Consider the following 14,691-nt stretch of genomic DNA (forward strand, 5'->3'; position numbering starts at 1 on the left):
CGTTCTTGTCCCAAGACATTTTCGACCATGACAGTCGACCGACAACACTTACTTGGCTCAACATGTCGTATACGCAACACATCGCGACAAATTTTAGTCGTTTCAGACTTTTGGGGATTAACAGAGCAATGACGGGAGAAACGTCTGAGTCACATTTTTATGCAATTGCGTTTCTTGCTTTATTAAAGCGTTTAAAATTTCAAGAAAGAAATTTATATGCAGTTGTGAAACAAAAATCTCTTAAAGTGAAATGTTTTTGGAAGCAACCTGTCGAAATTTTGGTGTTCCTTAAATGACAGAGATTTATTATCAATTGATTTTGGGTTGATTTAGCGCTGTTCGAGATTTGTAGATAAATTACATTTTAAAGATATAAGTTATGTTAATAATCTTACTAAGCTGCGACTAGATCTTTTGTTTCGATAAAGTATACGTTAGTAGATGTAAATATAATGTATATTTAAATCTCAATTTATTTAGTGTCATTTTAGGAACATAAAACAGTACCAGTAATAATTTACTATAAGCTTGACTTTTCAAGCATTATAGCTTTCAACTGGAAAATTTCGACTAAAAGTACAATTAATCCAAAAAGTAGTTGAGACAGAATTAAAGCAATTCCAAAGTAATTTACTGTAGACTGGACTACTCAACTAAGTTCATAAAATGACTATTTTTCGCCTAAAAAACTTAGTATTTAAAAATTTATATATTAGTTAACAGGTGCTGATTATAAAATTTAATCAGTATTCCCATGGTTCAGGACCATATTAATGAAAGGAGTTTCTCTCTTGCCTAATTTTACAATTTGAACTAACTCGAATTGTCATGAGGTTTATTAAGTTAGTGCAGATAAGAGAGATAACAGAGAGTCTATAGCAGCTATGTAAAGTACTATCTGTAACAGTAACTGTAATATTCGTTTGATTATTTGAATAGTTTTTATTTCAATCTTTTTTGTCATCTTTATTTTATCTGTATTAGGGTTCTTGACTAAGTTAACAGGGATACTTGCCAACGATATGACATATTCGGCTATTCTAAAATTTGCCTACTGTTGGACACTGTTTGTCTGTCCTTTTGCAACTTCGTCAGCTAATTAAAAGGCCAGTTAGCAACAGAACGCAGCTGTTTAGATAGAAGCCTTCATTACCCATTTGCCCTTAAAGCTGCCTTTCACCGACCATTTCATTGCTGACTTATTTGTGTACACTTTGAGGCGTTGCGCATAAATTTGGGCATCCATTTGATGGCCCAAAACTGGCACATGGCTCTTGGCATTATCCTAATTGTTGGGCCGGACAGGTAAAAGGCAATTTCAGTTTCGCATTTAATTGTAAAAGCATTTTAATACGCAGCTCGCCTATTTGCTCTAATTTTTTTTAATGTTGCATAAAAGCATTTTCGTGTGTCATGTGAGTGCGAGTATGTCTGTGTGTGTGCGTATGCGTATTTGAGTTGTTGGTGTTGCTTTCAAGGTCGCTTGAAGAAATTACAGTCACGTGTCAGATTTTATGCAAAACAGCAAACGAGCTCAGTTTTTAAGTATTTTGTGCATTTGCAATTGCCCAGCTTGTTGTTGTTGTTGTTGTTGCTGTACTTATAAAAAAGAACAAGTGTAGCTGTGAGAGAGTGTGTGTGTGCTTGTGTGTGGGTGTGTGGGTGTACCTCCAGCCTATGCCTTTAAGAAAGTCATAAATTTCAAACAAGTCTCGTAAAATCTCAAGTGAGCTTAGCGTTTTCCAGTGTCGCGTTGTTCATTTTACTCAAGTTGTGGTTGTTGCTTTTGTTGCTTTTGACATGCAAATGAGCAACGCGAAATGTTTGTTTTTGCTTTCAAGCAATTTCTACTACGATATGCATATGGTTTCCTCGACTGAAAAGTCTGTGAATAGCTCTGTTGATAACAAGTCCAAGTAAGTAAATATAACATGCAGCAGCAGATACAAGAGCTTGAGAGCTTTCATTACAAGTACACTTTAAGCAGTTGAGAATTCTTACAAAATTTATGGTATTACTTATGCTGGTTATATGGAATATAGTGTATTAAAAGAGTTGAACTTTTAGAATAAGTGACTGAGAATATGTAAAAATAATAAGTTATTTGATATTTTCAAGAAAACTTGAATAAAATAAAAAATACTGTAAAGGAAAAACAATTTATAAGACTTTTTAGTAAAGTAAATGTATGCAAAATTTAAATCTAACAATATATTTGAATTTACTGTTAGAAGTTTCATTTCCTGTTGCAATTGACCTCTAAAGAAAATATCTTGTTTTGAATTTGCCCCATAAAATGCAAATAATTTCACACCTTCACATACACACACACACATCCAGTGGCACATACGAAATGTCAGACAATTTATGGCACTTTTTATAGTCGACTTTTGGGACATGACAACAACGAAGTCAAGCCTCACCTTTGCCGATTCTTATACGTAATTTTACGAACTATTTGCAAAATGTTAAATGCGAGGACAAGGCAAACACACATAAAAAAGAAGAAAACAATAAAATAACAACAACAATAGGAGGCACTTTAAAATGTCAAAGGGAGAATAACAACAAACATCAGCAACATAAGCAGCAGCTGCTCAGTCGCAGCGCAGTTGCTGAGCTGTCAACGCCTCGCTCCGACATTTTTGTAGGCACTTAAATGCTTTGCTACTTTTAGGTGCTTTGTAGCTGTTGTTGTTGTTGTTGTTGTAACTGAAGCTGAAGCTAATGATGCCTGAAGCTTATATAAAGGCAACCGACCCGGGACATCGGTCTACGCTTTTATTACATGTCTTATGTGATAAACATAAAAAGCGACCACACTGTAAAAAATACTATATAGTTTTTGGTAATCTTAAAATACAAATGAAAACTATTAAGTACAAGTAAATTAAATATAAATAGAAGATGATAAGCAAAGTGAAAAAAGAAGATAGTTACTTCTGAAAGTATTTCTAAAATAGTTTGCTTTGCTGTTGTTTTAAATCTGATAAAAATTAATCCTGAAATACCATGTTAAGTAGTTAATTTAATAGATTTATATATTCATGATAGGATTTTTATAAGATGGAAATTGAGGCTGAATTTAAAATCATCAATTACATTCCCACTTCTTTTAATCACTATCATTTAAATACTAATTATATAAATTTTAAATATACTGTTGAATTTTTTTTAAATATTTCTCTTTATATTCATAGATTAGTTCTAAAATGTCTGTACAGTATAGAGTACTCATTATAATAAAACTTATTTGAATATGGATATTAAAGAAACTAATTGATCTTTGCAAATATTTCAATAATAATATTTTTTTTATTAAGTATTTTTTTTGTATTTTTGAGTTATTGATTCCCATAAGGGTTGCGAGCATTCGATCGGACTCTACTCACAATTTTATGATGCAGTGCCGAGAGCTCCCGTTCGGTGACACGACGACTGGCGGCCTCCCGGCGGCGTTGCCGGAACTGGCTGTACTTGTAGGCGAGCATAACGCCGGGTAGGGCGAGAGCCTCCAGCGGTGACTTGCGTCCAAAGGGCATTATCTGGTTATGTGGTTCGGGAATTTGTGTGGAGTCTTTTCTTTGGTGTGGCGAGTGTTGTATTATTGCTTGCTGGTTATACACAATTGAGTTTGGTTGGGTTTGCTGCAGCAACTGCAGTTCCCGTTTAGACTGTATGGCGACTCATTATCTCATTGATTATGTAAGCACAACACGACCTAAACATTTTGTGGCCTACACGAGGGAATGAGCTTAAGAATCAGGCAGTATTCAGTTCATTTGTTTCTTGACTCGCACAATTTTCATTTCATTTGTTTTTCCTTTTTCTGCGCATGCTGATAAACTGCAATCACTTAGCATTCGACATCAATTTGCCTACAAACGATGCAAAAACCATTTATCATGAGACTCATCTGTGATTGTGATTGCAATCTTCATGTTTTTTGAGTGCCGTTCTAAGTGTTTGATCCCCCGGGGTCTCAGTTCAGCTCAGTCAGTCACAAGAACATGTGTTTGTTTGTTTGTTTTTTTAGACACTTGAAAAGATAAACTGTGTTTTCAACACTGATTTCGCATTCATTCCGCAAACGTATTTATAGGAGAATTATCAGAATTTGTAATATCTAATAACTTGAAACGGAAGCATATTAAATAAATATTAATAGATATTATTCACAAATGTAAAAGCTTAGATAAGATAACAATAATTTGTAGGAGATGCAAAGTATTTGTTGTATACCATTTGTCCCTAGTAGAGTAAATTTTCAATATAAGTATATTAAATTAAAAGTTTCAAAATATTTAGGAATACTCAAAAAAAAGTTTTTTAGATTCAATTAAAGATTATAAATAAATAAATCTATTAATATTTTAACTTAATAGCAGACATATTTATAAGTAATTTTAATAAGCTTTTTCATTATTAAATTTGGGTTTTGATATAAATTTATATAGAAATCAGAAATGTTGCAATTTTTTTTAAGGAAATCGGTTGAGGGCAACTATCTTGTCTGTCTATGTTGTAAGTTCTTCTTTCATTATCTGCCAAAGTCTGGCATTAAAATTGCAGATAAATTTATGCTTGGGCTTAAGCAGCATCAAATTACAAGGCGAAGATGCACATTAATTTCAATTAGTCACACACACAGACAAACACAGAAATCACAACTGGCCAACTGACTTAGGCAGAACGCAAAGCGGGGGGCAAGGGACAAAGTGCAAAGGATTTTATTTGGGTTTGAAACTGTCGTTGATTATACGCTGCGATTAGTTTGACTTGAGGGCAATTTTTATATCTTTAAGCTTCACTCACGCACACACACACAGACACTGCACTGTACTTAGAGGAACTGTATGGGTTAGTTAGAGAGAGGGAAAGAGAGAGAAAGAGTAGCTCTTGTCCGTTACTTTACGTGGCCCACGTGCGTCGGTGGCAAACGCAGAACGTTGAATGTCGCACAGAAGCTTCGCTGTTTCCCACGCAACCATCCTGGAAGCTGCGTGTCTGTTTGCCCATCTGTCTGTATGTGTGTGTGTGTGTGTGTGTGTGTACGCACTTCCAGTATGTTTGCAAACACAATTTGGAGGTGGAGTCTCTGAGTACTTCCAGTGCAGGTTGTTTATTTTCAAAGCACGCGGTTCCCTTTTTTTTGTTTTTTGATTACATTTGCTTTTCTTTTTTTGCCTTTTATTTCATTGCTTTTATATTTACTACTATATTGTTTTCATTATCGTTATTGTTGTTATTGTCTAATTAAATGACTGTGCAAATACGCAATTCTTGTCCATTGTCACGCTGTGTGTGCTGACAAATGATTTCATTAATTGACCTTTATTCGCGCGCGCCCTCAACACACGAATTGCACGGGCACGTTGTAACGTTACGTATACGTCGCGTGTCCGCTTTTTTGCAACATTTGGCGAGGCGCCTTCACAAGCGACGACTGACTGCTAACTGCTGCCGACTGTCTGCTGCTGCAAGTATTTGCGCTTCCAGCTGGCCAAAAAGCAAAAGCAGCAACTGCGCAAACGCTAAAATTAAAGACAGTTAGCCGGCAATTTGGTATAACGGTTTTTCTCTTGCCAATTTGTTGTTTACACTGAGGGGATGGGGGGAACTCAAACTGAGTGAGTGAGTCTCAGTCTCGTAAACAAAACGTCATCACATTTAGACAGCTGTGTGTGTGAGTGAGTGTGTGTGTGTGTCGTATTGGTTGACACCAACAAATATAAACAAATCACAAACTGGGGGCACATTTACACTGTCGCAGTTTGGACATTTGCGACACTTTTGGACTTGTCCAATTGTTGTTGCGGTTTTGTAGTTCGGACAATTGGTACAATTCAATTTTACGACTGCTTGTTAATTATTGTTGGCATTGCTTGTTGTGTGCTAATTGTTGCGGCCTTTATTACACTTTGTGGCTTGCCTCTGATTTGTGTGTGTGTGTGTGTGTGTGGCCAGAAATACCCAAGGCAAAATGCTTAGTTTTCTATTGTTAAATGTAGTTAATTGCATAATTAAATGCGGAATCCAAGAACTAAGCTCTACAGCATTTCTTTATGTTGCTTAAGGCTTAGCAACATGCTGCTAGCTTTGGCAACATGATCAAAATGTTGCTTGATCGCCAGCGATCTTTTTCTCTCCCTGTCTCAGTTGCAAAGAAATACTATTGTAAACGTACACATACATACATATGCTGCAGATCAATAGGTGTTAAGAGCGCAGGTCAACTAAGCGCCAACAACAACAAAGAGTAAAGCAAATTGCCAAATGACCAAACAAACGAAAGCAAAGTCCAAAGACAGGAACAAAAACACAATCACTGGAAGAGCGGCAAACACAAATCTGCAACTGTTATACAGGCTGAGCGCAAGCTTATTGAAAGTGAGAGCGTAGTGTTGCAAAGAGAGCAAAACTCTCGCGTGGCCTGCTTTAGCTTATACTACTGTTCGACGCTATGAAAATGATGACGTAAATTGAAAGCAAGCCAAATGATACAACAACAACAATAGTCACAGAAGCAGAAACAGAAACGAAATCTATTTACATTGTACGTATGTCTGTCTGTCTGTCTGCCCGTCTTGCATTTGTCTGTCTGCCACGCAGGTGTGCGCTGTCGCTTGTTTGTCGAGCATTTGTCGATTCTTTCAGGCAAGTGCACTTCTCAGATACGGATACAGATACACTTATAAAACTAGTTGTGGCACACACAGTAACACTTTTAATGACATTTACCATTGTCTCTTTCCTCGCGTTTTTACAACTCGCTGACAATGCTTCCATATCCGCTTAAATGTTTTTCAGCAATTTTCTTTACCAAAGCGAAATCACGAGAAAAAAATTAATATTTACTATTTTGTTGAGAGTACTTTAACTAAATACAAACCTATGTATTTTTAGTAAAATATTTATTATTAAGTCTATAAACACACAACTAATTTAAGCCATGTAAATTTAGGAATTATTTACAAAAACATTAAAGCTTAATAACCAACAGCTTTTAGTTTCAATGATTTATTTAATGTTGACTAAACAATTAAATGAATATTATAAGTCTAAGGATATTCACTAAAACTTTGCAATTGATCCAACATTTGTTGAGAAAAACCATGAAAAGTTCAAAAGTTCATGAAAGAGTCAGTAGTGTTAGTTTTTACGGACTAAAGAGATTAAAGCAATATTTTTAATATTGGAAAGAGAAGAATTTGAAGAGTCGTGAAAACCGACGTAGTATCTTCTCTTAAAAAAAACTATAAATATCAAGGCTGCAAACCTCCAAAATTTTATTTAAGGTTCGGTTCGATGGTTCGAACCACAGAGCAAGACATCGAATTGGTTTATATACCCCCTGAACCCAAGGTTTGGATTTGAACTTTGGTTTTTATTGTTATACTTTTTTCTCTACATTTGAAAATAACTAAATTTATTTTTAAAGAAATCAAATTTTGATGATAATTTAAATTTATTTGAAGATTTAAATATGACTTTTTTCAATCCAAAGTCTCAAATAATTGCGTAATATTAGAAAACCATAAAATTTATGTAATTAATTTTATTACGAGCCGAACCGTATATTTTAGAAAGCGGTTCGGTTTAGGTTCGGGTTCGCAAAGTAAATAATTTTAAGGGTTAGATTCATGATCCGGCTCAGTCTGCTTAAAAACCCGAACCAAACCGGTTCAACGAGGCTCGGCTCAGACACGGTTTGCAGCCTTGATAAATATATATCTCGATTCAAATATCGATAATATCAATTTAAATCACATGCACATCTCTAATGCTTGGCGGTCTTCTTTGGTCTACGTCACGAGTTGTGCTGCAGCTTGCGACCTGCAGTTGGTTTGTTTGTTTGCCTGCTCGTTTGTTTGCTGTGTGTGTCCTTCGTAGGATATCCACTCACTCACTCACTCACTCACTAACTTACTTACACACAGAAACAGTTACACACTCGCATACTCGGTGTCTCATATTTCGCTGTGTGTGCGTCCTTAAAAACTTTTGCACTTTGTGCTCAATTTGGTATTTTTTTTTGTTGCGTTTCTATTTCTATTTTTAGGCCGCACACAGCTCGTTGCACACATTTTTACTACGCTAAGGTTAATGGTTTTTGCTTAGCCAACACTGGCACTGAACATTTGCCATATCAATCATACGTCATGTGCTACTCTCAGTCTATCTCTCTCTCCCTGATTCTCTCTGTTACCCTAGCAGCCATTTCTCATGCCAAAACGTATAAATTAATCAACAATGGTATAGAAATAATGGACATTGTTGGCGAATATCCGCTCACTCACACACACACACATACAACCTCTCCGCTTTTAGCAACCCCACACAGACAATTCCACTGTCATTGTCTCTGGCATTGTCCAAGTTTGTTGACGTCCCCGTTCACAGACAGCCATTGACGTCACGAGCTGCACATGCACAACACACATACGCAACGTATGCCAGCTGCTTATTTCAGTGATTGCAGCCTCCGAGTGTCGCATTGCAATGATGCTACAAGCACGAGCAACACAACCACCCGCACCACCCGCACCACCCGCTCCACTTGCCTGACCTTACCCAAATTGTTTACACTTATCAAGACAAATGCTTTCACAAAACGTTGGCCAATTACCAATTTAGACAACTCCAGCGAAGTTCTCAAATTTTAACGGAAATTTATTGTTTCGTTTATCAAATTAATGTATTGTAAGTTTGTTGTTCCATATCTTCTACAGATTTTAATGACGATTGATTTTTAAAACAACCTAACGAGTTTAAGATTGTAGTCACTGCCATATATTATATTAATTCATTTAAAATTAATTTATATTATTTGGTTATTTTTATTTGATAAATTATTATTATTATAAAATCTGAAGACGAATGTTTTGAAATTGGAATGAATTGCTTTTAAGCATGCGGATAATTGTTTTTGGGAGGCTTTTGCTCGTGATTTGTAGAACAAGTCTGTATTCTTTTTTTTTTTTGACAATTTTCATTTTATTTCAGTTTACATTAACTAAAAGTAATTGTCAAAAATGATCAAAAATGTGAAATAATATTACAAATAATAATTTAAATTAACAACTAAAATATTAATTAATATTAAAAACTGAAAGAAAATTAGCAAAAAATTATAAAATTATCCACTATAAATAATTCAAGGTGCAAGGATTGGAAAAACCCAATAAGGTCGATAGGCCTGAAATTAATTGGAAATTTTATTTTGAAGTGTTATTCTTAACTACACAAATAAATGTAAAAAATAACTGAAGCAAATAATGATAAAAACATATAATTCCTAGAATAATGTAATAAATCAAGGAATAAGATATTGTTTATTAATAAAAGTAAAAAATTAGTCGGAAAGGCTATAGTCGAGATCCCGACCATAGGATACCCGTTACTTCAATATATATAAAAGTATTTTAAAGAAAATACTTGTTTTGCTCTGAGAACTTGTATTAGCCAGAATGGCCGCTCTACTTGTCCGATCTTGATGCGACTCAGTGGGATAATAGATAATATTAATATATAACGTTAATTAACCCAAAAAACGTATTGTCTTAAAAACTTTGAAAGTCTAAATAGAAGTCTGTGAGTGAAAGTTTGGTATCTCAATCTCTATGGACTCTGAGATCCTTTTGTTCATACGGACTGACGGACGGACAGACGGACAGACACACTTGGCTATATCGACTCGGCTATTGATGCTGATCAAGAATTTATATACATTATAGGGTCGGAGATGCCTCCTTCTCCCTGTTACCTACATTCCAACGAACACAATATACCCTTTTACTTATTTTTTAAGTAACGGGTATACTTAGAGAAATTTTATTTACAATTTAAAACATTTAAAATGTTTTATTTAACTTTTGGGAACGTTAAAGAAGAAGATATGCTGGTAATGAACTGCAATTGCAATCTTATAATAAGTATCTAGTAGGCTTCTAGACTTTGTAAAGCTCTGGATGTGGTAAACTACCCTCAACCTGGTCATCACTTGTCTGGCTTCTTATGTCTAACGACGTTTGGCTGACAACTACTGTGGGTCAGTTGAAAGTCGCGCGTGGAACTGCGTGGTGTGCTGCGTAAAGTGGTTCAGAGTCGTCTCCTGCCACTACATCCTTGGATAATCCTTTAGAGCCATGGCTGCCGCTGCTGTTGCAACACCCGGCGCCACCGTGCTGCCAACAGGACCAGCGGCTGCAGCAGGACCTGCCGCAGCAAAAGCACCGCCAACTGGGGGAAAGGCACCCGTTAACCTGGTGGAGATTGCCGGGGAGGCGAACATTGTCAACTACATGAAAAATCGATTGCGTAAGGGGGCCATGAAGAGGAAGGGTCTTGAGATTGTGAACGGACACCGGTTTGCGGTGCGTTTCTTCAAGCAGCCAACGTATTGTGGCCACTGCAAGGACTTCATCTGGTGAGTTACCACCAACCGTCAACCACAATGATGTCCCATTTATTCTTGCCGCGACCCTCGAATTGTGCAAGTCTTTTTGTTGCGTCGCCTAATTAAATTAGCGTTCTGTAACTTGACACGTTTTGTTGCTCTTTGCATTGTTGCATGCGGCGCCGCGGATGAATTTCAGGGGCTTTGGCAAGCAAGGTTTTCAGTGCGAGGGTAGGTTTAACAGTTTGTCACATGCTTAAATATATACGATAAATCTATTTGGTACTGCCACACAGAATGCCGTTTCAATATACATCAGAAATGCTGCAAGTTTGTAATCTTCAAGTGTCCTGGCAAGGACACGGACTTTGATGCCGATTGCGCCAAAGTGAAGCATGGTTGGAACTCGACCACCTACACCACGCCCACCTTCTGCGATGAGTGTGGCATGCTACTCCATGGTGTGGCCCATCAGGGTGTCAAGTGCGAGAGTAAGTACAAAAATTACGAAAATTGTTGTTTAAATATCACAAAATATTAAGAAAAAATATCAAGAAAAAATTTAAGCAACTTATAATAATAATGAAATGAAAATGAAGCTAAAATTAGCAAATTCAACTACTTAGAAAATTTCTAATGTGCTTATTTTCATAAAATTCATTCTTAAATTCCTGATTTTAGCATGTATTTTTTAAGTTTTTATTCAGTGTATTATTGTTATACATATTTACACAATATGTGGATAAAATGGCAGCGACTCAAACTAATTAAAAATATCTTACAGAACCCCGAAAAAAAATATATTTACTAAGAGCCAAATTAAATATCATGCTTGAATTAAGTATTTTGAACTTGGCTTAAGAAAGTCTGGGAAAACTGTATTGACACTGATTTTATCCCGCATTGCCGGATTTTATTTCTGTTGTCTTTTTGGTAATTCCTTTTTAAGGGAATTACTGGAACTCAATATTAAAAAGTAGTGGGAAAAATACAAAAGCCGATTATATAAAATTTATTTTCTAAAATTTCAAAAATTAAGTATTTTGTAATATGAAATATTCTTAATTTTGTCATGCCAATTATTTCTCTTTATTAAAGTTTTCTATAACATTATTCCTAACTGTAGTCCACGATTTAGTTTTTATTTCCAAGTTAAATGCTCCCTAGTTTTCGCTTTCTGTATTGGTTTTAAATTTCGCGTTTCTGATTGTTATTTGTAATTGAAAGAGCTTTTATTCCTGTTCATATTGCCACAACAGACTGCAATCTGAATGTGCATCACCAGTGCCAGGAGAAGGTACCGCCGATGTGTGGCGCGGATATTAGTGAGGTGCGTGGCAAGCTCTTGCTTTTTGTGGAGCTCAAGGGTAACAATCTTAAAGTGGATAGTGAGTGTGAACTTATGATCTTTGATTACTGATCAACCACTAATGTCAATTTATTTCTGCAGTCAAGGAGGCTGCCAATCTCATTCCCATGGACACGAATGGCTTCAGTGATCCTTATGTGTCTGTCCAAATGCATCCAGATCGCTCTGGTCGCACCAAGAAGAAGACCAAAACCATGCAGAAGAACCTTAATCCTGTCTTCAATGAGACCTTTACTTTGTAGGTGACATCTTTGATGTTTTTTTAGCCCTGTATCTAACTAGCTGATTTTGTTTATAGTGAGCTGCAACCTCAGGATCGGGACAAACGGCTGCTAATTGAAATATGGGATTGGGATCGTACCTCGCGCAACGATTTCATGGGCTCATTCTCATTTAGCCTAGAGGAGTTGCAAAAGGAGCCCATCGATGGTTGGTACAAATTTCTGTCGCAAGTGGAGGGGGAACACTATAACATACCCTGTGTGGATGTGATCAATGACATGGCTCGTCTGCGTGATGAGGTGCAAGTGAGTAAGCCTCTGATATTCCAACTGTTCCTATTTTATTGTGGACTCTTGCAAGCGTAGCAAGATCGCCGGCCCAATGAGAAACGACGCATGGACAACAAGGATATGCCCCATAATATGAGCAAGCGTGACATGATTCGTGCCGCGGACTTTAATTTTGTCAAGACTATCGGCAAAGGATCCTTTGGCAAGGTCCTGCTGGCCGAGCGTCGTGGCACGGACGAGCTGTATGCCGTCAAAGTGTTGCGCAAGGATGTCATCATACAGACGGATGACATGGAGCTGCCAATGAATGAGAAACGCATCCTTGCACTCTCCGGTCGTCCTCCGTTCCTGGTTGCCATGCACTCCTGTTTCCAGACCATGGATCGCTTGTTCTTTGTCATGGAGTACTGCAAGGGTGGCGATCTAATGTACCACATGCAGCAATATGGACGCTTCAAGGAGTCTGTCGCCACGTGAGTCCTTACTTCTTGCTTGTTATCCTGAATTGAGCTTGACTTTTCGTATATAGTTTCTATGCCGTGGAAATTGCCATTGCCTTGTTCTTTTTGCATGAGCACGATATTATTTATCGCGATCTAAAGCTGGACAATGTTCTGCTGGATGGCGAAGGACATGTTAAGCTGGTGGACTTTGGACTCAGCAAGGAAGGTGTAAGCGATCGACAGACCACACGCACCTTTTGCGGTACGCCCAACTATATGGCACCTGAGGTGAGTTTACACCCTACAACTTACTCTATAAGTTAAACTGTAACTCTTCTTATTTGGTAGATCATAAGCTTTGATCCTTATTCCACCACGGCTGATTGGTGGTCCTATGGAGTGCTGCTCTACGAGCTGATGGCCGGACAGGCGCCATTTGAGGGCGATGATGAGGCCACTGTTTTTCGCAATATTAAGGATAAGAAGGCCGTATTTCCTAAGCATTTTTCGCAGGAATCCATGGATATTATCACCAGCGTGAGTGTGAACTCAACGATAATCTAAACTGTCATCTTAATCCCTAAGTTTTCGTAACAGTTTCTGGCCAAGAAGCCAAATAATCGTCTGGGTGCTGGACGCTATGCCAAGCAGGAAATCACAACGCATCCTTTCTACCGTCTAATCGACTGGGAAAAGGCCGAGGCCGGCGAAATGGAACCTCCCATTGTGCCGAGGATTGTATGTCCTTAGGCCAGTTTCAATCTAATGTTTTAAGTCATTATTTTTTTTCATTTTCAGAAACATCGCAAGGATATTAGCAACTTTGATGACGCTTTCACCAAGGAGAAAACGGATTTGACTCCTACGGATAAGCTCTTCATGATGAACCTGGATCAAAATGATTTTATTGGTTTCTCTTTTATGAATCCCGAGTTTATAACCATTATATAAGCTTACTGGCTATTGTGAACATGAAAAAGCTCTGAATTAACTGCATAATAAAGCTCTATGTAAAGCTAAGGCATAAACCTGTGAGCTTTACAGTTTTCGTTCAGCTTTAAAGCTGTGTATAACAGATAGTTAAGGAATAGTCGATAAGCTCGCTTATATGACAGATGTATTATTTTAGAGAGCGTTGGCGAGCTTTTCTCTCTTTCTCTCTCTTCGTGATTCTCTTGCTCTGTTAACAGCTAACATTTCAAGTCCCAGATAGTAAATGAAAACAAACCCCAAACTCTCGAATGAAAAGTCTCTGGATAGAGTCGACCAGTTGAATCGAGCTGCCACCCTGGGTTTTCTTCAGGTGAAAGCTAACTAACATCAGCCCCTGCAGCATGTTCTGAACTTTAACCTTCAAAGGGGAAGTTTGCATACAAAATTAGTCAGGGGAATTGAAGCTAAATGAAACTCACCACGTGCCTTGAATCCTTAAGACAACTGTGCCTCTGCCCATGCCTCTGTCTCTGTCTGAGAATACGTTACGCATACGCCACATTGTCAGCTGTCTAATTGACTAACCTGCTGTTAAATGATAAACACGCTGCCCAACATTTGACAGCGCTTGTCAAATCCAATCATATCCCACAAGACATAGACGGACTCGGGGCAGATTTTAATTTAACTTGTTGATCCTGTCACACATTTATTCGCTATGACAATTAGTCAAGACTCTTGACTAAATTAAATTTATTTCGCACTTTAGTTGCCATTTTTGCCACTCTAACAACACTCCCTCCCCCCTGAACAACCCCAAGCCATTACGAGCTGCGCGCTCAGCTGTAAAATTCTTCGAAAATTGTTTTCCTGGCCCACACACATACACTAACACACACACACACACACGTACTTATACACACACATGGGGCAAATTCCAATGCTTTATTGTGGGTTTACATGAAAACTATGGCAGCTGCGCGGTTCCTGGACCCTGGCAATTTCTGCTGCTCGCAAATAGTTTTTGGCAGACCA

At 37.4% G+C, this 14,691-nt stretch overlaps 2 protein-coding genes and 1 long non-coding RNA gene across 4 annotated transcripts in view; 1 reads left to right on the forward strand and 2 right to left on the reverse strand.

Annotated features, from left to right (window-relative positions):
- LOC117784490 (phosphatidylinositol 3-kinase 2) overlaps positions 1–3,542 on the reverse strand; it is a 31,136-nt gene extending 27,594 nt beyond the window's left edge. Inside the window, exon 1 of the mRNA XM_034622242.1 lies at positions 3,393–3,542. Within this exon, the coding sequence (XP_034478133.1) occupies positions 3,393–3,542 (150 nt within the window). The remainder of the gene's footprint in view (positions 1–3,392) is intronic.
- Positions 3,543–3,808: 266 nt separating this feature from the next.
- On the reverse strand, positions 3,809–5,472 carry LOC117784701. 2 transcript variants are annotated; one of them, XR_004617441.1, is made up of 2 exons: positions 4,911–5,025; positions 3,809–3,878 (listed from the first exon to the last, which is right to left on the reverse strand). It is a non-coding gene; the product is annotated as an uncharacterized LOC117784701 (long non-coding RNA). The 2 variants fall into 2 exon arrangements; XR_004617442.1 differs by lacking the exon at positions 4,911–5,025 and adding an exon at positions 5,333–5,472 and having other exon boundaries at positions 3,814–3,878.
- Positions 5,473–10,098: 4,626 nt separating this feature from the next.
- Positions 10,099–13,758, forward strand: LOC117785211 (protein kinase C, eye isozyme). The gene is made up of 11 exons (XM_034623125.1): positions 10,099–10,429; positions 10,599–10,630; positions 10,696–10,890; positions 11,659–11,787; positions 11,850–12,006; positions 12,067–12,295; positions 12,356–12,753; positions 12,810–13,011; positions 13,072–13,260; positions 13,321–13,461; positions 13,522–13,758. Exons 1-11 carry the CDS (start codon positions 10,149–10,151, stop codon positions 13,672–13,674), a joined length of 2,106 nt encoding a protein of 701 aa, XP_034479016.1. The 5' UTR covers positions 10,099–10,148; the 3' UTR covers positions 13,675–13,758.
- The last annotated feature ends 933 nt before the right edge of the window (positions 13,759–14,691 follow it).

This window comes from Drosophila innubila (genome assembly GCF_004354385.1).
Source record: "Drosophila innubila isolate TH190305 chromosome 2R unlocalized genomic scaffold, UK_Dinn_1.0 1_C_2R, whole genome shotgun sequence".
In the NCBI taxonomy this organism is placed as follows: Eukaryota; Metazoa; Arthropoda; class Insecta; order Diptera; family Drosophilidae; genus Drosophila; species Drosophila innubila.